This window comes from Tetrao urogallus, assembly GCF_951394365.1.
Source record: "Tetrao urogallus genome assembly, chromosome: 22".
In the NCBI taxonomy this organism is placed as follows: Eukaryota; Metazoa; Chordata; class Aves; order Galliformes; family Phasianidae; genus Tetrao; species Tetrao urogallus.
Genome location: NC_136835.1, coordinates 4,111,066 through 4,136,666, shown reverse-complemented (window position 1 = coordinate 4,136,666; position 25,601 = coordinate 4,111,066). Strand labels below are relative to the sequence as shown.

The 25,601-nt window shown below is 43.7% G+C and overlaps 1 protein-coding gene across 1 annotated transcript; it reads right to left on the bottom strand.

The window, feature by feature from the left end:
- Nucleotides 1–174: 174 nt before the first annotated feature.
- NCAPD3 (non-SMC condensin II complex subunit D3) lies at nucleotides 175–25,170 on the bottom strand (the record flags this gene model as incomplete). The annotated part of the gene is made up of 35 exons (XM_079545823.1): nucleotides 175–286; nucleotides 374–434; nucleotides 523–597; nucleotides 3,162–3,239; nucleotides 3,356–3,495; nucleotides 3,590–3,759; nucleotides 4,500–4,652; nucleotides 5,067–5,177; nucleotides 5,797–5,996; nucleotides 6,144–6,277; nucleotides 6,601–6,738; nucleotides 7,625–7,704; nucleotides 8,401–8,639; nucleotides 9,632–9,739; nucleotides 9,834–9,939; nucleotides 10,469–10,576; nucleotides 11,116–11,231; nucleotides 11,359–11,456; nucleotides 11,776–11,967; nucleotides 13,374–13,600; nucleotides 14,329–14,463; nucleotides 15,375–15,448; nucleotides 17,499–17,582; nucleotides 17,752–17,811; nucleotides 18,339–18,588; nucleotides 18,765–18,890; nucleotides 19,412–19,484; nucleotides 20,152–20,285; nucleotides 21,475–21,562; nucleotides 21,818–21,879; nucleotides 22,298–22,471; nucleotides 23,294–23,474; nucleotides 23,585–23,751; nucleotides 24,658–24,812; nucleotides 25,107–25,170. 35 exons carry the CDS (start codon nucleotides 25,168–25,170, stop codon nucleotides 175–177), a joined length of 4,473 nt encoding a protein of 1,490 aa, XP_079401949.1.
- Nucleotides 25,171–25,601: the final 431 nt, after the last annotated feature.

Genomic DNA, 25,601 nt, shown 5'->3' with positions numbered 1-25,601 from the left:
GCTTATAATATACATGTTAACGCAGACTTTGCACATCCATACTCCAGACATGTGAGATCTGAACAAAAACAGGCGAGGAAGGTCACTTGTGCACAGTGATTTGTCATTACAGAGCAAAAAGACAACATTTCCCAAAACATGATGAAGATTCTGTACAAAAGTTCACTGAAAGGATCAGTTTTCTGTTTTCAGAGGAGTTCTCCACCGGGAGCGCCTCAGAGGGCCGTTCCGACTGCTTTTTCTCCTTGCTGGAGATTCTACTTTCCACTCCCGTGGCACGGATGGCCTAGGAAGAAACAAAGTCACCATTTATTTTGAAGCTCTAGCATTCCTTCTCACTGTGGTCACTGTTTCAGAGCTAGATGGAACTTACAGTTTCTCTGGTGATGTCAAACAGATAATGTCCCCCGGCTGCTCCTCAGCCTCTTTATTCTCTGCAAATAATGCACACGTTTTCATATTTTTAAAATGCCACAGATTTGTGTTTTTACCCTCCTTGAACTAGAAACACGGGTAACTTGCCTTGAGCAGAACCAGGTGTGTGTGTCAAGCTGATGTAACTGACCCCAGCACCAAAAGTCAAGTCATTAATGGTCTCTGAAAGAAAAAACAACACATGAGTTGCCTGTGACTCAGCCAGAGGGAAGATGTGCTGCAGTGTAACACTCAGGTGTTACATAGAATAGGTATATCCAGTTAACTGCAAGTAGTCAATCAAAGCATCTCTCTTTTCCAACTCAGCAGATCTCAGTGCCCCTCCAAACAACATGCCCATCTGTGCACATCAGGTTCATACTCCTGAATTACAGCCTTCCCTGTGTATGGAGGAAATCAATTTACATGTGGGACCTCGCTGGGGCACCTCCTTGTCCTGTGCTAGATGCTAGAGCCATCATCCACCATCACAGCACCTCATGAACTGCCCTCAGCACCACAGTCAGACTAGTTGTGTGGCCCAGTCAGGGCAGAGCGTGGGGCCCCTGAAAAATGACAAAGGATTTGAACAGCCCTTCCAAGAGGAACTGTCTGCAGCCAGACAAGGAATCACTTGACAGGGAAACTAGGTAGAATTTAGCTCGCCTGAACAGCCCATACTTGTGAGCCGTCACTCTCCTGTCATTTATCTCAGGAGAGATGTCACAGTATTCAGATTTTTCTTCTCTCAGCTCTCTGTTTTATGCTCCTGTTTCCCAGAAACCTTCACAAGGAATTACAGTAGAAAATGCTTTATTGGGTAGGAAATGGAAACTCTGCTAAAGAGCTGCCGTCAAGTGAGGCTTCCCTTGCAATCAAAGAAAGGTATTATCTTCAAAACATGCATTTATGTATCACAGTGAATAAATGCACACTTGTCCAGACCCACTCAGCCATTCTCAAAGTAACCAGCAGGAGAGATAAGGAGGTGACAGACAGGAAGGACAGACTGACAGAACAGTTGAGTAAGATAAAGAGACAGCTGTTTTCCTCAAGTACAAATGATTTACAAAGAGCTCCATCTCCAACAGTTTTAGAACAATGCACCTGGGGGAAAAAAAAAAGCTTCCTTTTGATTGTCTGTCAGCCTGCAAGACCCAGCAGCACCATGCAGATGGTTCAACACAACCAACTGAAGTGATGATTCTGCTTCATGCAGTTTGTCTCTCCACCAAAGGATGCATGCTGCCTTGAAACTAAGTAGGAATTCAGCCTTAGTGCCACTGCAGATTAACATTCTTCCTCCTTGCATGCCATATGGTGCTTACGCTTAAGAGAAACAGCCATGCAAGCTTCCAGACAGAGATATGGCAATTAAAGATTTCTGCTCTCTAAAAACATACCCTAGTTTTTTTTTTGCACAAAGATCATTGCCTGCTGTTCAGTCAGCGAGGAGAAACATCGAGACAGACAAATGGAGCCAAACACTGGAGCACACAGGAAGGAGAAGGGCCAGATTTTCCAGTGGATGCACATCACTGCCACTGCTTTGCTCCTGCCTGCTCGCGGATGTCAGGTATTTGCAGACTGCCACACGGCTGACTGCCTTATTGGCTACGTGCTGCTGGCTCTCCTGTGTGCATGCAGGTCAGGTATTTGCACAGACACAGGCAAAAAAAAAACCAACACACTCATACCTGTGTTTCCAGATCATCCCTGCCCCATGAAAATTCACTGCCTGATGACAGCTGACCTGTCAGACACTCACTTGGGCTCCTAACTTAATTGGAGTTCACTCCTGAGCAGGGGAGGGAGTTCAACGTAATGAGAAACAGAGACCTAAAGGAGTTCAGTGTGCCCATGAACTGACATAAAGGAAGGAAATCTGCTGAAACTCAGCTTCATTTGTAAGACTGCAGAATGCTGTCAGAAAAAACAACATACCAGAAAAGCATAGCTTTTGAAGGTCAACTTTCCTGAGATGGCAATTCAGCTGCAGTGGATATAAGCACAGCAGACTCACAATTTGTGTACTAGAGATTCATCATTATGTATTTTCACTTTAATGCCTACAGCAGAGTAGAAAAACACATCATTCCTTCTCTAAAGCTCAGTTCAGCTCTTCCTTAGGGCAGAACATTCAGAAATGACTGTGCAGGTTATTAATCCTCCTTGAGCAGATCTCAATTGACACAGCTCACTGCTTGCTCCAGTGACAGAAGCAGGTCACAACTCACCTGGGATCTTTTGTTTGGACAAAGGAATCTCCTGTCGTACAGCTGAAAAGGACTGAACCCTGAGTATTTCCCCCTACAGCAGGGTTCTGTAATTCAGTCTAGATGTGCTAAGCTACACTTTGAGAATTAAGGGACAACAGAGTCCTGCACGGCTTGGGCAACATAACCTGCTAAAGAAGGACAACATGCCTTCTCAGCAATCCACAGTTGATAAAAGAAGAAAGGGCAGTAGGTTCGTTGTTATTCTGGGCTGTTGAAAATGTTTTCATGCACTGATTCAATACTGTAACACCCTGTGATGTGTAAATGAAAACCATATTTCAGTGTCCTTTCCCATGAGATCTTCAGTTTCAGAGTAATTCTTATTTACCACAGCCATTTAGATAAGTACATGATCTATAGCTAATCCTGACTAGTTTTTTCTGCTCTTCAGGGAAGCCACACATTGTTACCTCTCTTACAGAAGGAGCACTCAGCCCAATTTGGAAAGGGTTCTGTTGGGTTACTTACGTTCTGGTGTGCTGATTGCACGGCCCCCCACAGGAACGTGTGCTCCAGTAGACAGCTGATTCACACTTTGAAAAGAAGCTACATACAACAAGAAAATAAGAATAGAAATGTTCAGAGACCTCATGGGTCTAACAACCATGCTGTGTCAACTAGACCCAGGCCAACACTGAGTAAGTCTGCAGCAATCTTTCTACCTTGCTTGCTGTTAGCTGTACTTGGTGGAAGTGATTGAGCTGATAAAATCCCCCCAGCACTCTTGCTGCGTTGCTTGCTTCTGGCCTCTACTGCTTTCCAGGCAGAGTTCAAGATGGCAAGTGTGCTCAAGGATGCTGGCCTACGGGGCAAGAGACAGACAGCAACATTGAAGTGACTTATTGCTGCAAGCCCAGATGAAATGCATGACGTGACACATAAACAGAAACCCATACCTGTGACCATATAAGGGCTGCTTTGGAACATCAGCTCTAGGTGTAATAAACTCAGAAGGCACAGAGGAAGGAAGTGATCCAGGGGATGAGAGCTGCCTCCCACTCACAGAGGACTGGGCATTATCGCTCCGGGCACCAGAAGGTAAGGGCATCTCCAAAGATAGAGGCTGCTGCAGAAAGAAAGGAAAGAGCAGATCTAAAAACAGACACAAGTGCAGACAACTCTAGATAGGAGACGTACAGAACAGCTTGTTGTGTGATTGAATCCTTTGTATGATGGACGTAAATGGATACCAGGGAGAAAGAATTCACTGGCCAAAATTATAACGAGCAGCAAACAGTAAGTTTTGATATGTATATTCTAGCTTAAAGGTCTATATATAGGTGCTTCTTTAGGTCAGCAGAAAAAGAAAAGAGCTGCCAGGGTAAAAGTCATCTCATTTTAAGGTATGTATCTCAAATAATTTGGGACAATCGAGCTAAGCACACTGGGCTTAAAAAAGAGATCTGCATGCCTAGCACAGAAATAAAGTTTCCATTCCATTTAAGTATAAAATCAGCCAAAATAAACCCTTTTCTTTTTGACCCATTTATCATCTTTATCACTCTGGAAACAGAGAGATACAGCATGTAAGCACAGACAGTGGAGAATTAGACTCATCCTTCCCTTTCAATTGAATTCTTTTTACACTAATTGTTTGTTACTTGTCTTTGGCAAACACGTGTTGTTTGCAGTTTTTCTAATATTAAATGACTTCGAAACCAAAGCCTCTGTCAGCAAATGCACAGAAGTATGAGAACATTACAACATCCATATGTAAGGAATCTGGGTGTTGTTTGTGCACAAACTTTTGTACACAGACTTTTGCAGAGTGGACAGAAGGCTTACAGAGTTAATGGCCCCACCAACCTCTGCCTGTGGTGCTGAGATTTGCTCTTGGTCTGACTTCTCCTTGTCCAGCTGCTCTTCATACTTCTTCATATCATACTCCAGTTCTGCTGCCAGCTGCTTGTCCACAGCAAAGAACTCTTTAATTTCATTTCGGTAGTCTTGCATCATTTCCTGCAGCAATAAAGAATATTTAAACCCTTTCAGAAGTCTCTCCTGACTACTGATTCATGCCTCCATTCAGACCACAGCTGCTTTAAGCGCTAAAGGAAATACCAGTTGGTAGAGCAGAGGTGTTTTTAACAGATTAAGAGTTTAAATTCCAATCTGTACTTCAGAACATGAAAAACCTTTCCAGCATTCAAGCTTTCTGCCCACATTCCATGAGGAGGCTCACACGTAACACACTGTGAGATCTGAATCTAAAATCCCTCCACCTCCTGCTTTATTTAACACAGTGGCAGTGTCACAACATCCTATGCCTTCCAAATTTCCTTCTAAGAAGGCTGTTCCTTCCATTACTGGTTATGTACCTAACACATTAAGTTAAGAGGAGAAAAAGAACAACAAGAGAACACTTCTCCTCACCCGTAAGTAGTTCATAAGGTCCCTAAGAGCTGGGATCTTCTTCCGCTCCATCAAGGATTTCAGCTCAGTGATTATTGGGATGATGTTCTCTATGAAATTCCTCTTCTGAACCTTTGTTTAAACAAGGCACAAACAGTTACAAGACACAATAAAGGAGAAATCACTCCATTGTTAGATTAATGGCCTAAGTGAAAGAAATTACTGCTTCATAGCATAGGAATTACCACAATTAAGCCCACTTTTATACTACAAGCATGCAGGTTAGGCTTTTAACCTAAATGGAAGTCTTTCAAGAGGTATCACTGAGCCCATCTGCACACTGAAAGCAAATTGTCTAAAGGTGCACCAGGAACCATTTAGGCTCAGATGCTTTAACAATAGGAGATTGGAGAACAAATTTAAACAAATTAAAGCTGTTTGTTTTGTGCTTTTTATTTTTTTAAACAGGAAATGCATTTCTGATCAGCCCAACTGACCCTTCAAGTACAACAGGCTGCTACAAATCTAGCCTTAACATCTTGTTTTTGCAATACACAGCGCTTCCATACATGCCCTCAGGGCAGAGTGAATCTACAGACAGAGCCTGAATAACAACTCACATGTACTGTATGTCCTTGGCACCATTACATTACTCCAATAATGCTTGACAAGTCTTCCCAACACAGAAAGCTCAAAGCCCTCTCAGCACTGTGGACAGTCCTCTCCCCACCCAGACCCAAGTGCCATTCACCTGTGAGATGAGCTTTTTTTGTGCTGCCTGCATGACAGCATTAGCCATTGCCATTTCATCTTCATCAGGCTGAATCTCCTCATCAGGTTTTGATCTCATTGTTGACAGCTTGATTTCTTTGCAGCTAAGGATAGCAAAGGTATCTGAGAGCAGCTCACTGGCTTCCATGTCCAATGGAAGGACCCCATCCACAAAGCATGCTGGAACAGGCAGGGAAGGAGAAAAAAATCACTTTAATGGAAAAACCAGTGCCAGGAAAGACAGAAAGATAACAACCATAGGACTTGCAGCCTTATGGTTTTGTTTTCTAAATAGACACAAGATGTTTGCCCAAAGGTGGCCCCTACCCAGGACACTGTGGCTGATCTTCGTCGTAATGCTGAACCTCTGTTCATCTGTAAAGTGGTCCAGCAGGAACTTGTAGATATGCATCCTTTTCTCCTTGTTATCTTTTCCCCTCAGAGAGAAGAGACTCTTTGCCCTGTAGTAGAGAAAGGCATTTCACATGGTTGAGTCACATTATGCAATCTCACAGAAATAGTAAGACTCAGAATCAACAAGGAATATCTGCACGTCACTTTCAAGACCCATAAATGTGCTAAGATACCACACGCTCCCACAAATTACATGCAGAAGTTCTCCCAGAAGTCTCATAGAGAAAGCAGAACACTTAATTCAGCACCATCTCTTTGAGCTGTTTTCCCACACTGCATACACAACATTAAGTGCCACAAATGCCTTCTGTTACCAAAGGCTGCATGGCCACCATTCAGCACTAAGGAGGGAGAAATGTGCTCAGCTGACCTCTCGCTCTGTGGGAACCTGTTGTACTTCTCATGCTTCTCATAGCTATTGAAATGGAAGATGCACTCGATGAAGTGCTGGGAGAACATCACTGGATTCCTCTTCAGCAAGAGATGCACCAAGCAGAACTCTGCAAACCTAGAAAGGAAGAAGAACTTACTAGGCAGCTTCTAGAAGTCACCCCTGAAACACAGCAGTGGGTCACAAGCACTACAGGAGGAGCTCTCCACTCCCACGTCTCCCTCAACACCCCATTTAATTCCTGCCCTGTTATACCTGGGTTTGAACAACAATCCTAGCTTACTGACCTCAAACTCTTTCATTCAAGAAAATAGCACTTTCCAGCATCCACAGTACTACTCACTTACTGCCATTAAAACAGAGACAGAAATAAATTTGAACTCGAATGCAGGCACAGTGTTTTCATTACCTTTATGAGTAAAGTCACTGAAACACAGCACTTTGCAAAAAGTTAATCACCAAAAGTCTGGCAGGAGGTGAAAGTCAATCTCAGGCTTGAAGAAAGTACTTTTATGTAGATACAGCCTCTGAATGCAGATGCAAAGAAAAAAAGCTACCAATGAAATAGCAGTGTGTTCCACAGCTAGAATTCAAGGAACAAGATGTTGCAATGCCACCACCTACTGGAAAGACATTTTTGCATACTAAAAAAGAGAAGAGCAGGTGTGAACGTGCACCTGTAAGCAATGATGGGTTGACAGCCCTGGAAAGACCAAACTTCAGTTTGGATGTTCCAGGCAGAAATAAGGGAAAGTTGTCCAAGGCTCATTTGCATCCAGTATCAACACCATCTTCCATCCTTGGAGGAAAGTGCCTCATGTTTCCCACAAAACAAAGCAGCTTGAGACTTTGAAACATACAAAAACCTCATGAATGTGTACTTCTGATCAGTTTATACAATTCTTCTGCTACGTCAAAGTACTACAGAATGTGGCAGAAAGCTTTGTAAGGCAAGGCATAAATACCTTCAACACCTTCAGTACTTTACAGATGAGTATTTTACCTGGCAATATCTGGATTTGGATCCACCAAGACACTAATGAAACGGAAAAAGAGACAGTCCTTCCATTTCACAAACTCTTCCTAAAATAAAAGGGCAGGTGATAAGTTAGCCTGAACCAGGAAAAACTCGTGTGAATCTTCACAGAGCAGCCAGGGCAGTACCTGATGGAGCCTGCCAGAATATACATTGAGAAATAAACAAGCTATACAACTTCACAGCTGTGTACAGAAAATAAACCTCAAAAAATACAGTTCTAGGAGATGCTTGAAGCAGAATAAGCACACAGCATCCAGGTTCACCAGACAGGCCAATAAAAAAGGAGAAGCAAGAAAAATCTGCTTTCCAGTGCCAAAGGCACAGATGCTCTTCAACACTGTTTTCAGAGCCAAGCACACTCTGAATCTGCTTTGTTTGGCTTCACATGAACACTGGAGGGGCAAATATTGTCAGCCTCTCCACTTTCACAACTTTAAAACAATAAGCAAAGAGAGGAAAAAGGTGCTGCGATGCTCGGTACATTCGTTCATATGGGAGCAAAATGGAAGGGAAGTCACAGAAACCAAGATAAGAAAAAGAGATAACCAGTGGATAAAAGTAATCTTGTTATCCAGCTGTGCTAAGTGTCATTGATTTTTGCCCACCTTGAGAGAAAGCAACAAAATGCACGCTTGAAGCCTTCACAAGTTAAGACACTCTGCAGCTACGCTCTAGAATCAAGCTATAAGCAATAACCTCTTGGTCAGTGCTCAGCACAACAGAAGAGCACCTCTGTTTACCTGCAGAAGGTTGGTAATCAGAATCAGCGTCTGCTTCCGAATGAAGGGATGTGGGTCCTTCAGGCACAAGGAGATGTTGGGGATGTATCTGTCCACCATGGTGGTGTAGCGGACGCAGAGGTCGCACATGACGATGACCACGTTGTTGCGCACAGCCACGTCCTGGGACACCTCCAGCTCTCGAGCCAGAGCTGCAATGCACTTCTTGGCCAGATCCTCGTGCTGCAAACACAATTTACCTGTGAGATAGGGATGAGGCTGTCAGTGCTGTGAATGTATTCTTCCTAACCCCGAGTCCGACATGAGCCAAGAGAAGAATTGGAGTAAACAGGTGAATAAACATGAAACATATGCTGAAACTTGACGAGCAATCTGCACAACCTCTCAAAGAAATTATACTCCAAGGAGCTCTTCCAAACTCTTTTTAGACCTATAGTGTGGGTCTCTATGCCAAACTCCCTCCCTCACAGTGAACTATTCCTGTGTACAGGGTATTATTCAAAGCAGCTAAAAAGAACAGCCCCAGCTGTCATAGGCATCGCAGGGAGACACCCACCTCTAAGAGCATTACTAAACCAACTTAAAATAAAATAGCCTGCATTCTAACATCACTTCTTCCCAACTTTTTAAGCTCAGTCCAAGAAGTACTAAAGTTCCCAAAGCAGTTAAGGAAAGAATGATTCTGTCTATCTGCAACAGATAGGAGATTTGCTCATATCTACAGCAGAGCTATAATACCCAAAGCTTCACTGAGCACTTTTTTTTTATACTGGAATTGCAGATTTGACCAGGTTTCCATCACAAAGAAATTTGGTCATTCATACTAAGGAGAAAAGGTAACTACATATAGAAATTCTGATCTACTCTGCACCAAAAGTATCAGGTTTTCTTCATCCTCTCTTGAGCACCCTACTACAAATTGGAAGATCTCTCAGCTAGACAGCAACCAATTCTGAGTACAAGGACAGCACATATATCTGAAGAATACTATATAGGAAAAATGCATTAACAGACTTGAAAAACAGTCTCATAGACTTTTATGGTTTGTGCAACTTGTTACCATGGATATTTGCATTGCTGAACGCTGCAAACAGAAGCAAAACAAAACACTGAGTGCTGCATCTATCTGGTAGAGCTGACATGGCTTTTGAACAGAACTTGAAGCAGAGAGCAAACAAGAAGGGTGGGAAAGGGACATAAGAGCAATCTTTTGTTGCAGGACAGCACTTACCAAGAGTAATGAATGCATGAGCTCTGATCACTGGAGGCATGGCTGATCCTCTGAACTGAGACAGTGGCTGAGAAGCTGGCATTTCCTCACCATCAGGAGGAGGAGACACTAAGAAGGAACGGGTCAGGAAGGAAAACATGCTTTTTGGGAAACAGCATCGTTCATAAAAGGAAAATTAAAGGCAGAAGGGAAAGAGCCTCACGTTGTTCAGAAGAAGCCAGAATGGATTGGATCAAAAGAAAGATGCGTTTCTCCACTCTGGCTGGACACAGCTGTGCAGCCTCACCCAGGAGGAAGAGGTGCCTCACCTACAGAAAGAGAAAGCAACACTGCAGACTGAAGGCCACAGCTGGGCTGCAAATTGTGTCAGCAGGAGTCAGCATGGTTACATCTCCAAGAACAACTTACAATTCCCTCTGTCCTTTCAAGCAGACAGCAGCTAACAAACAAAAAGTGAAGCTCTGAAGCAAATATTGTGTGTGTTTAACACACTAAGCCTCCCCCCAGTATACTAATAACATTAAAATAAACCTTGATGTTTCCTACACATCTTACAGACTTACTTTCTGAAGTACTTCATAAAGAGCATGAGTGGAAAAGCAAAGGAAAAAGCCTCATTTTACTGAAAATACAGGGGCCACCACATCCTTAGAGCTATTTTTAAGATATCAAACTGCTGAATGCTTCCAGGCCAATAGAGTCAAGACTCCATTGCCATACACAAGCACCTACATCAGGATTTTCCTGTGTAACAGTTACTGCCATGAACTTCACAGACCCCTCATTTTGAGAACCTGCTCATCCTTTCACCAGCCCACAAAGGGGAACCAAACTTACCAAGAGATCTTCCTGCAGTTGCTCTGCTCCATCCTCTTTGAGAACGATATTTGAAATATAACTTTCACAAGTGGATATTAAGTCTCCAAACACTTGGTTGAGCAGTTCCTGTTCCATAATAAAATTAATTAGGCACTTTATTAACATCTTGACTATGTTCTGTTTACCATCTCCACACATAAATCCCCAATTTAAAATCTTTACATGCATATGATGTGCTACTAACTCTGGGCTTGGGCCCATTAAAAGGGGCCTAGAAAAATACAGATTTCTGCACCAGCTCTGATGTAGAATAACCTGAGCTTATAGCTTTCAAGTGGAGCAAGCCTTAGGATTTGCTGATAGTGAAGGTCTGCTTTAGGAATGCTGCAAGTTGACAGAAGGTCAGCACAAGCTATTTCAGCTGTTAAACAAAGCCTCTGAGGAAAGAACTCTTACAAATTCATCCCCAGCTACAGGAGGCTCTCCAGCAAAACTGCAGCACACCAAGTAAGGCAGCTAAGTAGAACAAACTTGAGTGGCTGGAGCTGGATCCTCTGTGCTTAGTGAGACAACCAACCAACAGGCTGGAGACAGAAGCTGCCTTCAGGTCTCAGTCCTTACATGTGTGAAACAAACTATTTTAAAAGAAGCATTTTAAGTCACACCTGTGTCTTCTTTGGGACACCTGCATAGGCACAGCAGAGCTTCTGCAGAGATTCCACAGCTGAGCTGATCACCTCCAGGGGACACTGAAACTCCTTCAGCCAGTGCTTGATGTTATCTGAAAAGGAGATGACACACAACATGGGGGTTTTGTAGGCCAAGCAACCCTCCATGGAGAATAACTCTTAGATGGGAGACAAAAGTGAACTGTGCCTTCCACTGTGCAGTTTCTCAGGGCCACTCACCAATCAGCCTCTCACAGGTGCTCCTAGGGAGGTGCTTTGCAACATGACTGATGACAGACAGTACGTGTCCTGTAGTATTACTGCTCGTGTTCTGTTGCCTGGAAAACAGCAGAGCAGACAAAAATTTATGCTTTGGAAAATAACCAACCACAGCAGAAAAACCCATGCATCTTGGTTATGTTCTATCAAGGCAGACTTATCAAACCAAACGAAAACTCAAAAAGCTCAGCGTAAGGCTTGATGGCTGCACAAATCTGGGGGTTATTGCTTGCCTCCTACCTGCAGAACGTGGTTGCTCGAATAAAGAATGTCGATCTGAGCAGCACTGTGTCTATGGCAGGACAGATAGTGCTCACTCGCTCATCTTTACCTCCACCTCTTCCCTGCAGAATAGGGGAGCTCAAAGCACACACATACCTGCTGACAGTGTACCAGGACTCGATGACCTTGGAGTAATCCAGCTTGGGTGAAGAACTTGCCACCTTAGCAAGCAACATCCAAGCTGGCACAGCATGCTCTGTTTCCACATGAGACATCACGTTATTGATGAAAGTAGAGGAGAATTTATTCTGCCGGGACCAAATATGAAAAGCTTTGTTCATATAACAGCTACAAGAAAAAAGATAAACAAGGAGTGAACAAAACTCTTGAGGTCTTGGACACCACTAGCAAAATCCCACATCTGTCCAGGATGGACAGTGAAGCACAAGGCTGCCATCACTTCACTTTCCTTCTATTCAGAATACACCAGGATTTCTGCCACGGGTTTTATTGCCGTCACTCTTTCTGTTAGCAGCTCTGATGGCTGCAGTGCAGATCAATCCTGATGCACTACAGACCTGGAGTGAATATGTTTATCAGACAGAGGAACCAGTATCAGAACAAATCAAGATACTTCAACAACTAAAGACCTGTACCAAAGACTTTCTAGCAGTTTTTATTTAACATCCTTAATGGGACAGCACCAGTTGCATTCTTCTGTTTAACTCTAACTACCCATAGCTGGAATGACAGATTTATACCCACAGTGACAGATTTATTCTAAGATACATCAAGCTGCAAGGTACTCCGAGATCACGAAGTAAAGGTACCATGAATCTTCAAACTGTGTCATAAAATAGCCTAAATTAGAATGCTGACAGTTTTACAGATTGGCAAGGCAGCACAACCAGTATCTCATCTTCTATTTCTGAGCCATTATGCCCTGTTGACTAATAAACACACAACTGTCTTTAATCAATGTTGCGTCCTTGTCATACTGTATCAGTCCATTTCTTCTGCTCCATCCCACAACATTCTGCAATCAGACAGAATCATTCCATTTGTCATAAGTAACATATTGTACATCAGAATTAATAAGAGATCTCCTCTCCTTCTATAGCCTCTCTTACTTCTGTCATCAGAACACCTCCATTTAACATTCCTGCTGCTACCAGCACATCAAGAATAGCAAGTGACATTCCTGTGTATGAACACCAGAGTTCAGGGAGACTGCACAGGTAACAAGAGCAGCAAATCAAAACACTCAACACAAAGCACAACTGCACTCTTCTCACCAACTGCTGATGTGTATGTTTGACAGCTCCTCTGTCCTAGGAACTGGCAGAGCAACACAGGCAGTTCACAGCATGACAGCTGCCATCTCTAGAGGAACGTGCACTTTCATGGTCTGCTTTGAGTGCAAATAGCTTAGAAAAAAAAACACACCCATAAATTCAGGTTTTTGCCCCAGTACAATAGGTGGCACGTGCATTTAAACTGTGACACTCATTGTTCTGTGGTCACACAGAGGATGGGAAAGCTGAGAACTTAAGCCCATGCTTGTATCTTAGTCCTCCGGTCACTAAGCCATTTCCTACTGTAAAGGAAAAGCTGCATGTTCTAATAGGATTAAAAGTTTAATAAAATAATCTGGATTTTGTCCACGAATGCTAAGATAATAAAGGCAACAAAGATCTACTGGACAAAGGAGTGTTTTGGAAATGCCAGAGGAGCCCACAAGGAAGGACAGCCACACTTGCCTCAGCTCCTGGCTTTCTGAAGTCAGCAACGTCAGGAGATCCCATGCCAGCACCTGCTTTATGTCTTCCCTCCTGAATTTACTGTAATGCTTTATGTGCTGCAACAAAATCTGATCAAGGCATTCCAAGGCCTTTTCTTGAACAGAGCTTTCAGAGTCCATCACAACAGGCACAACTCCAGTCAACCATGCCTTGTGCACCAGGACATCATCGTACTGAGCCTGAGAGAAACACAGTGTTAGAAACATCCTTTAGTCATGATGTGAGCCTGTAAGCACAGGTAAGATCAACAAAAACCTAGAAACCATCTATAGAGTCACTATTAACTTGTAAAATAAATTACAATTAGGCAGTGGCATGATGTGGCAGCACATGAACCAAGAGAACACATTTCCCTGGCAGCAGAAAGTACAGGTTGTATCTATGACCAAACTGCCTGGGCTAAAGTACTGCAACACTTAGTTTTGAAACCCTATAAATAATTATGAGTGTATCACAATAAAACTGTACTGCAGATGATTTAACACTAAAACCAGAGTTTTGATTAATACAAACCTTATGCTCCGTGACTAAGTTACCAAACCTTTGAGAATAAATAGAAAAGAAGGAAAAACATTACAATGCCATCATCAGCATGCTGTATCTCAGCAAAGTGACTCAGGTTTTTACATTTCACAAGGACAGCAACATAAACATCGCTTCCATGACACATAAATCAACAGGCAGGAAAAAAAAAGTGTTTCCAGTAGTTGAAAGCATCCCACATAAATGGCAAGTATGTGCAAGTGATGGCTTCCCAGTCAAAAGATAATAAAAAGATATAGAATTAAACACAGCCATAAAATGAAATGTGGGGAATGAACAAGTGATTTGCTGTGTCCCCATCCTCTTAACCTACACTTCAGCTACGTCAGGACTGGGTGAGAATTGGTGTTGCTCTTTTCCTCACCTCGAGGAGCTCTGTCACAGACTGCAAGGCCTGCTTCCGCACAGACACAGCGGGGTCCCTGCAGCGGTCCTGCAGAGTGGACAAATCTTCTGCAGTGCAAGGGATTGCTTTGTGCTTCAGGATGTTTGTAAAAACCTGCAAGTCAGAAGGGAGCATAAGTTTGTTGGGAACACAGGCCAGGAGCGCCAGGTAATGAATCAAAAATAAATTCATCTCTAATTGAAGTCAACAGGGAATAGAACGTTTCCCTTTCAGTGAGATACATAACATTAATAATTTCTAAGTACTGGGCAGAACTTGGTACAGAATGCTAAGAGAACATCTTATCAGTCATTCAGATTGTATAAGAAAACTCTGCATTGAGTCAATACTGCAATTCCCCTTTGAAGCCAACGTTTCTCTTGTTATGACCTACATCTTTCACCTGCCAATAAGAGGGAAAAGGGTTGAAAACCTCACAACAAAACAGTAGGAACCCTTAACCTGAAGTGTTCTCATTGTGATTTGACCTGGAGGGGAAAACGAGGGGAAAGAACTAACTGGGGGAGAGGCAGTCAACAACAGACCTGTATTCTATAAAACAGTGAAGTTCACATTGAAGAAGATCCCTTTTAAAGTTCACCTCTCAATTAAAGAAGTTAAGCAAGAAGGAAAGCAATGCATTCCTCAGAATGATGCCAGCTACAGCCCAAACTCTTTGCTAACAAGGTGGAAACAAACAAAGCACCTCTTAAACCTCAGTTTATAAGGAAGTCACTTCAGTTAAATACCTACTGACATTTGGAAAGAGGCTCTTTTTCTAAATGATGGAATAAGTGAATGCCAGCAGAAGAGTACTCAAACACTTTTTCTTCCTTGCATTATTTACTTATCAAGAACTAGAAAAATGACCTTTTTAAGGACTGAATGCACTCAGTGGGAATAGCAAGAAGCTACAGCTGGGCAAACTTGCATACAATTCACTGCAGTACTACAGCTTAATTATTTGTTCCAGTGGCATTCTGTGTAACCACGCAGAACAAGAAATCATGCAAAGAACACCATACCTGGAGAGCAGATTTCCTCACAGTGGTTTTCTCATCCCCAGCTCTCAGTCTCAGTAGGGCCATGATTTCCTTTCCTATGCAAACCCAGGATAAAAAGAAGTTAGAACACCCACCCTGAGCTCCCCTTGCACGCTTTGCAGTGCTCAGTTTGTTACTTTCAGGAGCAAGAGAAAAAGACTGAAAGCACAACAACAAACAGAAAGAATGCAGGTTCTCCTTTGCAGCTGCCATTCTGACAGGGGAAGGAAAATCCAAGTTCTGTCATCTTGACAACAAATCACAGGACATAGCACAAAATCAAGCGATACCCCAAATCATTTGATACAGCAAAAATGATCTGTAGCTTCCAATTCATTTATTTCTGTATGTAAAAGGTACCAGGCTACCTTCAAAGTTGGAAATTTCCTAAGAACGTTTTGAACTCCCAAATTCAGAAATCTGTTTCTTTGAGAGATTCATCTGGAGAGCCACCATGCTGCCATTAAGAGAAAGCATTAGTCATTAGGAACCAATAAACAGAGGGTCTAGAGTAGGCTTTTTTTTTTTAAACCAAAGGAAGCCAAGGGATTTTAATCTGCATGACTGGTGCTTTCTTAACAGACAGGTAACTGCAACTGCATCTTACTCCTGAGAATAGCTTGACGGAAAAAGACACAACCTTTTCTTTGCAAGATGCTGCCAAGAAAACAGTCACACTGCTCTTGTGAAGGTGACCAAATCTGCTAAAATGATCAACTTTGGCCAACTGTCATGGATTTCTATGCATAGTGGCATAGGAATAAAAACAACCAAACAAATAAATGCTGAGTTCTAAATGGCTGAGAACTAGCAAGGGAATAGAGTGTTTATAGGCTGACAGGCACTGCATATTCTGTAGAATATACTTCACCCTGCAGATTATCCCTACCCTTCTTATCTTTACCCTGGTGCATTTAGCAAGTCCTGAATATCCTCAGCGAAGATTTATTTTGCTTCTAAAATACGAGCTGTTTGGTCTTCATAGAAGTGCAAAATTAGCACAGGCAGAAGCCAAGTAAGCGTGTGCCAGACAGCTTTGCTAATGCACCTTGACTGGCTCTGAGAAGCCTGTTTTGCAGCTATCCTCTTGAGCCTCAGACAGCCCTTTCTGATCCAATCCTTTGCTTAATTTGTTTTGCCAAGTGCCAAGCGTACGCTCAGCTGGGTATCAGATACAAAACCAGGCATCCTCTGCCACACAGAGTCTGCAACTGAACAGGGAATACACAATACCTTTAGTGGCCTGAAGGATATTTCTATCTTAGAGAGCAGATTAATGAAATTTATCAGCAAAATGTTTTGAAAGAAAGCTTTCAATAGAGAAGACAGGAGCCTGGTTCATGAAGATATGGAGAGATCCCACACGAAGAGCAGCATGAGAAATGTAACAAAGACACAGAGGCAGGATGTGAGCTAAGCAGTAAATTGAATTGTCAGCAGTTCAAGAGAGGTGAATAGCAACAACTGAGAGGAAGATGCTGACAGAGGCCTGAATGTGAGGCCTCCACATAGAAGAGGAATTCTATGAAAGATCACAGCCACGAAAGCCAACTTCTGTGCTGATTTCATGCCATTAAGAAATTAGAGCTAGCAGACTGACATCACGTCAGCCCATTTAACCTCACACTTTGCTTTTAACATCAGCCAATACCTGGTGCTGCAGAGCATTAAATGCTTCCCTGCATAACAGTGCCAGACAAAGGTGCTGTGTTCTACGCAGTGAAAATATATCCGTTCTTTGTGCATTGAAGCAAGAGGTTTAATTACCCTTAAATCTATGGAGTTACAAGCACTACATCCCACATCAATTACCATCCTTTTGGGAAAGCATAAATTATCTGCTTTGCCATGAGTATTGCTACCACATTAGTACAAATGAACACCAGTATTTCACAATTAAATGTATTTTCCAAATTTAAGTGGGAATAGCATTTCTGTATAGCAAGAACTTCCACCCCTTCATCACCTATTTTTTTTTTTTTCAAATAGCTGTACAAAACAAATCTCTGCTCTTTGAGAAATGGGCAGTGAACAGATTTCAGAAAATATGATTTTAGTTCAAGTTCTGAAAAGCTACGTGAAAGGCTGGTGTAATTTATCACCTACCATCCACCATGGCAGCACTGCTGCTGTTGGTCAGCTCAATCGTTTTGAAAGTTGGTAAGGTCTTCAGTGGATGACTGGACAAAACTGGAAGAGAAGTTAAAAGCTGAAGAATAAAAAAGGCATGCATTCACTCAATGTGATTCACCATTAAACAGAGCTTCACGCATGCCCCACGTTTTATGGGTACACATATTTTTAGCAAACAGCATGCCAAGAAAAGCCTGAGACTTATCATAAGAAAATGACTCCACACCTTCACTGAGCATCAAACTCGCGCTGTTTGTGTTTGCTTCCAAGGCTGCGTGCTCATAGCCTGCCAAGAAGAAATTAAAAAAGAAATTAAATGAATCGTTCTCATTCAGCATATTCTGTCACTCTGATTTTTAGGGTTGTTTTTTGTTTTTTTTGCAGGCAAGTCATCCAACCACACGATGCTGTGTGCACGCTTCTGAACTGTGCCATCTGGCCTCTACCGAACCCAAGGGAGTGCAGAATGCCAATCACAAAGAAACGAATTTAGCAGAGGCAAAAGGCAACTCAGGATTTAATCAACCCTCAGTCAAAAATTAACTTTTTTTAATCGTACAATTTCAGTGTTCAGTAAACACCCATCAAAAGTATCTCATGGAGTAATCTATTTAGAACACGTACACAAAATGAGCACCTTCCAGATGTAAGGCTACAAGTAAGACACATCTATTACTTCCCTTTATGGCAAACACCAAGGGTGCTCTGTGCAGGTATTACAGATCCTGACCACCAGTTCTACAATCTCCCAGGAATTATTCCCCAGACACATCAAGAAATATTTCAACCATGTAATTTACTGATAGTGCTTACTTTGTAACAAGTCCTGTATACTATCCAAAGTAGCAGCAGCTTTCATTTCCAGACAGTGGGCAAAACTGCTCAGAGCTTTGCTACGAACTACAGGTGCTCTGTCTGAGCAGCGGCCAAACACCATGACCTGCACTAAGAACTTGTGCTTCAGAAACCTCTGGTGATCCAGCGACACGGAGGAGTCCAGGTTTCTCTCAGGCAAATCCAACAAAGCTAAAGCTACATCAAGTGCAAACACTCTGTAAGAAATCTGAAAAAAAATAAGCACACAAGGCATTTTGTTAGTGTGTAAAACAGACACAGGTATTACCTACTCAGCCTACCTGCCTCTAGCTAGCAATTACAGCCCTGTTCAGGGCTGATTCTAAGCTTGCCATCTCCAAAGTATTACTGTGGCTAAAGTCTGGGATATTAAGATGTACTTACTTTTGTGTGGAGTGAGTATTTATAAAGCCAAGCAATGAAGTCAGCAAACTCCATAGATGGGAGTTTATTCAGCAAATTCACCAAGGCCTGCGCAGCATACGTGCGATAATCAGCTTTATCTGGGACCTGGAAACCAAAAGCGGTTTGCACTGTGATATTCCAACACTGTCCCAGAAGCCAGAGGGTGTATAGGTCTGAAGAGAAATATTTATGTAATGGGGCAGTGTGGCACATCCAGCAAGCACTGGGACAACAATCCCAACTTCCTTGGTCACTGCTTCAGCGCTCACCACAGGCAGCACAAATTCCCCAAAGCAAAGGTGGAGCTTGATTAAATCCAGAAGCAGTGCTTCTACATGGCAGTACAGAGCTCTCATAATCCTCATTTTCCCCTAGTAAGAGGGTTGAAAGCAACTGCACAGTTTGGAAAGGTCAGAAGTGGGACACAACTAATTCTAACTGAGGTGGGCAGTGTCGGCATGCTTGCAGGATGTAGCGCAATCAAGCTGTTAATACGTTTAACAACAAGGAAAATCTTTTCCTTTCCTTATAAAACACCATGGAAACAGATTTCTTAATTATTACACGTACTGCAATGTATTCACACCAAAGTTCTTCAGCCCAACATGCACCAAAACTTAGCATACCTTGGTACAGATGTGCTGCAGTAATATTCGAAGAACAGGAAAGGCAGCTTCCTTCAGCTCCTCTACTACTGAACTGCACAGGAAAAAAAAGCCAAGCACATTTAAGTAAGGCTGTTTTTATAACAGAGCAAAAAAAATCAAGCGTAGGGCATTCCTTTTGAAATGCATTTTGAAAGTCAGGCAGAGGGCATATTCAGGAGTAATGAGTGCTGGTGTAGGAGACACGGTCAGAGAGCAGACCTTACCTTCTGCACTGACCTGACATTTCAGACAGAAAACATTTCTTCCAATACTTTTCTACAAGTAGAGGGCAATATGAAAAGCTGCTTTATTCTCAATCTTACTGAACACTGTCTGGGGATCTCTACACAAAATGTGTTTTTGAACAACGTGGATCCTCGCACGGGAGAATAACAAACAAAGGCAACACATATCCTTAAGCAAGAGGCAGCAAAGAGCCAAAGAGAAGTGACCTGCATGCTAACAGAAAGCACAACACAGAAGGTACGTCCCCTCCACTCACTGTCAATTCACTGTCTAGCAGCTCCTTATTTCCCCTCCAACAACAAGTTCAGTAAACTTACATTAAAGGAATTTTAATTAAACCTTAATCGTGCAAACAACATCAAAGTCATTCTCAGTTTGTCTCATCCCTTCATCAACCAAAGTGTAAAGCAAAGGCAGCCAGAAGAAAAAGCAGACCTACCCAGGAAGGGTAGTGCCAGAGCTTTGTACTTCACCTGATGAATTTTACAGCCTGATTCCTGGCACTGATCACAGCTGATGTGATTGCAAGGACCGCGTGCCTGGAACCTGCACCACCTTGCACCATTAGAATGACACTGAGGATTCGTTGGAAGACACAGCGAAGAATCTGGAAGGAAAAGGTTACCTTCAGGTTCACCTTCAGCAGCAAGATGGATCTTCATCTATCTTGAGCAGAGCAGATAGATAAGCACTCTTAGCCATGTTTATGAAATAACTCTGAACCCAACAATAGCACCTGACCTCTGGTGAAATAACACAGGGAGGACCAATAATACAAGAAACATCTTTCCTAGTGTGTTTTATCTTTCCTAGTGTGTTTTACCACCACATGCATGTGAATGTTGGGAGTTTCCTCCCTGCTGCACTTCAGGGACCACAGCCTCATCATCCTGACACTCACTGAGCAGCCTAACAGGAGAGACGGGGAAGATGCAGCAGGTCTGAAAGAGGAGCTATTGGATCTTCTTTATACTACAAATGTAAACCATTCTGAGAAGCTGCACTGAGAAACAGAGGTGGTTGAAACACACAGGCTTCCAGGCTGGGCAGCTACAAGTATACCAGGTTAGCATGTACTCAGCTCCAGGATTTCTTGACTAGATGGCCAACAGCACCCTGGCTCGCTAGCTTAAAACTAGTTCAGATGGGATTATGCTGATTCCAAAGCACAGCAGCACAGTCACACCCACAGTTCAAAAGCTCCATCTCCTAAGAGCAGCACACAGATAAGCAGGAGATGACACAGCGTGCTTGATAATTTAACAAAATAAAAATGTAAAGCTGCAGACAGATTTCTGGTAGAACTGGATGCTGCATGACGACAGCATTCTCTGAATTAGCATCAGTCCTGCTTATAATTATCTGAGCAGAACACTTCCCTGCTTCCCACCGTGCTTCACTGCACAATGCAAAGCCACTGCACACCAGCCAACAGTGCTGGAGCTCCACCTAGCAGGAAACCAGAAAACTTCAGGCAAAGGCAGTACCTTGGAACTCTCTGTATTAAGAATCTGAGATCCAATGCCTCTGCAGCTGTCCTTTGTTTTCGATTCACTTGGCAAGAGTCATTAAAGCACAGAACATAATGCATGTGAAATGCATCATCCAGCAAGCCAAAGAAATAAGCATGGGGGTAGAAAAAAGCATCTTGTCACTGACCCAGCAAACATACACACAGAAATGTAAATATCATGTAAAATAAAAACATGCAAGCCAAACAACGTGCAGAGGATGAAAGAAACATCTGCTTTTCAATAAAGCAGTGAGAACCCTAAAAGATGTGGCCCAAATTTTACCTCATTTTCTGTGCCGTGTAGAGGTGAACACAATAACCACAGTCCATGGTAGGCCAGCTCAGGAACATACTTGGCACGAGTAATGTTCCTAAACAGAGGAAGGCAGAGATATCTTCATCTGTCACGTGAGAAACATCTACTACAGCTACATGTGGTCACTGACTGGAAAACATTCAATATTCACTAAATGTTGTTTACTGTTAGCTAGGTGGAACACATCCTAATTATCTCAAGTAAAAGAAATCAATGCTTTCATTTTGGTATAAGCAAGATAATAACAACCCAAGCATTGAGGGCTTTACTTTTTAAAGCAATGTTTAAACAGTCAGAATCAATTGCTCACATTGTTGCTGAAAACTCAAACTCGCGTTCCACTGGCTCAAAGTTTGTCATTTCAACAAAAGTCTGCAAGGAAAGAAAGCCAAACTTAGCTAATTCACATGAGGACAAGCTGTGCAGGTCTGCATGGATGCCAGAACAGAGAACGTGAGCCTTTCTAGCTTTGAAACCACGGCCCCTCAGTCAAAGCAGAACATAAGCAGGCTCCAAAGCCTGCAGGCTCAATACTTTGCATCTCTCCTCCAGCTACAGGGAGGATTGATACCTTATAAAGGAACACTAACTGCCCTGCTTGCAGTAGCCAGCAAATGCTAAGCATGAGGGACAGCCACAGAGCAGACAACCTGCCTGAGCTTCACAGACAGCAATATTTGGGGGGGCAGCTCATGAAAGGCAGCACTGCCCACGTTCTGTGGCCATCCAGTGTTCTGCACTGCCTGTTTGTGCTGGGGGACACAACGTTCTGCTCAAGGAATCTCATTACCTGCAGGCAGTTCTGGAAGCACTGAGGTTTTTCTTTTAGGGAGAACTTTGGTAGAAACCTTAAGAAGTTTTGTAAAAGAAGGAAGATTGCTTTGCGAATTTGCAGAAGATCATCTGTTGAAAAGTAAACGTTCTCATGATCCTCTTCCTCCTCCTCTTCAAATACCTCTTCCATCTGTATTGGTAGTAAGAGAAACAGAATCACCCCATCCCACAGCACTGACTGATCTCTCTCACACATTTTAGTGCTTCCCAGAATTCCCAGGCTAGGTCCTGCAATACTTCATATCCAAAACTCTCAATCTTTTTCTTCAGGTTAGTGAAACACACTTAGTAACAGCAAAACAGACAACAGGATGGAGGTTGGATACAAGAAAGTTCCAGCAGAGCTTATTCTCACTGCAAAGAATTTAAAACATAAAGTCCTTCAGAACCAGAGACTGCCACCTCAGTTCTAATCTGACACCTGGAAATCCATCCCACAGTGATTGCCATGCTATCTGCTCCGTACTTCCCTTGCCTGTTCTCTCAGGATTTCTGATGTGAAATCCTCAGTGCCACTTGGAAAAACAACCCTACAAACACCAGAATTGTCAGCTGAGTACAGCTAAACACAGCACTTAGCCCTCAACACCCCAGCAGTAAGGAAACTCAGCTGCTACTTGTAACCTTGTTGAGTTTCTTGAAGATGATACCAATTAGTTTTTCCCTCTGCTACTGAACTGTCTAACAGCACATCACAGATATACAAGCTTTATTGTTCTATTAGTCAGCAGCCAAAGAACCGCAGCTGATGTTGAATCATCACACCTCTAGAAATTCCTAATAATAGGTAGGGGATTGAGAGCAGAGATCAACAGCTGAATAAAAGGGTAAGAGGAAAAAAAAGGGCTGAAAAAGCAAGGAGAAGCATTACACTGACCTAGAACTGAAATAGCTTGCCAATGATTTGCTTGCTAATAGAGATCTGTATCTGAAGATTACACAAACATCTTACACTGGAGGTGCCATTCCTGTTTGCCATTCCTTTTCTTCTGTTTCTTCTTGCATTGGTCTGAGAGCTTTCAGCATGCACCTTCTTCCTCTTCCTCATCAGATTTTGTCCCTGAGGCCAGCATTTTGTCAGGGTTTGAAGACATTTATCAAACATCACATCATGGAACATCTGATGAGCTATACTGCCTGTCCAGAAAAGGAAACGTGAGCAATCTTCTGGACACAAAGAGTATTAACCCCTTCCAAGAACAAACGATGCTTTATTCAACAATAAGGAGGTGAATCCCTTCACTCACCTGGAATTTCAAGCAGTAAGAAGTACAACCCAGCTGCATGGAGAGCATAAACCCTCTGTTGTGCATTGGCTCTTTTATTCAGGCCTGCTTGGACAAAGTGGTGCCACACAGCCACAAGGGCGTTACGAGAGAGGTTGTTTTCAACAAACAAACGCCAGATATTCTAAAACAAAATACAAGAACAACAGTAAGAAACCCAATAATAACACACCTCTCTACAAGGATATCCGCAAAGGAAAAAACCTTAATTAAAAAGGTACAACACTGACTGCAAGAAAAGCGTTTATCCAGGGAACAGACTAATTAAAAAAAAATTAAATAAACTTCTCTTAAATAAGCCAAACCGTATGAAAATCACCTTCCATGTGATGCACAGCAATAATAGCAGCTTGGGCTGCAGCAAATGAGAACAAGCCCAAATGAGCAGCTGTGGATATAGAAACAAAGGAAAAATATTTGCTTACCATTGGAAGGCATCAGGTAGGCAAGAATCTCTATAGAAACCCCCTTGCCTCTACAGCTAACCCTTAAAATGAGGTCTGGGAAGGGGTGGATCCTGGCTCCATCCCTTCTCGTCACTCAGATACACTGCATGCACTTGAGCTCCCCTGGGTTGGCCCTGCCTTCCCACCAGGTGCTCCATCACTGCTTCAAGCTGTGACTCAGCATTTCTATTACACACACGTGTTAGAATGCACAGGCAGAATATAAGAAATTCAGGTAAAGGACGCACAGAATGCTTTCTCATGCTCTATTGTAACCAACTGCAGAAAAGGGCTGCCCCAAAAATAACACCTCCTATTTTCTTATGCTGGCTCCCAACATCAGAGGCAGGTGTTGGTGGTATGGCTGTAGAGGCTGAACCTTCCCATCACTATTTCAGTAAATTGTGTTTGTATATATATTTTAACACACAAAGAGGCTCCATCTAAAACATTCCAGTGAGTATGTCAGATGAGAGGCTGATGGTAGAATATTGCTGTGAGATTCAAGACAGGGCAAACTGAGCAATAAAAAGGTACAGAGCCTCTGCTGAGCAGCACAGCCCACTGCCATCCATCCACCTCACCCCTCTGCTCTTGTCGTCCCCAGTGGCAAACGGTGCAAGCGCCTGGTACAGAGAGCTGAAGGCGCCCAGCCCATCCTCTGTGATCTCCTCTTCAATGCGGGGATCCAACGGTTCCGTCTCTGTGAAATCCAGGTCCCAGACCGTGCTCACCCACACTGGGAGAAAAACGGGTTTAAGCAAATCAGATAAGCAGATAAGCAGGCAAACACTTCAAACAAGCGGAGAGCACAGCAGCCACACGGAGCGGTAGCAGAGAGTACCAACCCCATAACCCCCCAACGCCATCCCCCAGTGCTCACTGAGGTCCGAAGGCCGCACACATCGTCCTCAGACGCCACCGCCACCCCTTCCCTTTTCCCCTCACGGTGTTATCCAACCTCACATCGCTCTCCTTTCCCCCTGCACGGCCGCCCCGGCCCTCAGCCATTACCCCACTGCCACCCTCTCACCCTCACGGACGTCCCGCAGCCGCCACTCCGCCACAACGCGCGGCAGCTCAGCCTCCACCGCCATCGCGCCGCCGCGCTTCGAACCGACCAATCGCGCGCCGCCTGCCGCGCCAGCCAATCCCAGCGCTTCCGCCTTCAGCGCGCCTGCACGCTGCGCACACCGGAAGCGCGACACCACGGGGCCGCGCGGCGCCTGCGCACGAGGGGAACGGGCGGGGAGCGCGCCGCGATTCCCGGCCCCGAGCGGACGGCGCATGCGCTGTGTGCGACCCGGGCCGGTACCGTGCGCTGCGAGGCGGGGACGGCGCTCGAGCGTGGGGGGTTGCGGGGCCGCGCCCGCCCGCCCGCTCCGGGCTCGCTGCAGCTGAGCCGGTCCGGAGATCCCCGCCCCGCAGGTCCGCCGTGCCGCACCGGCATTCGCCATCCGTGCCGCATTGCGGCCCCTCCGCCCCAGCGGTGAGCGTCCGCCGCCCGATCCCGGCGGTTCCCGGCCGC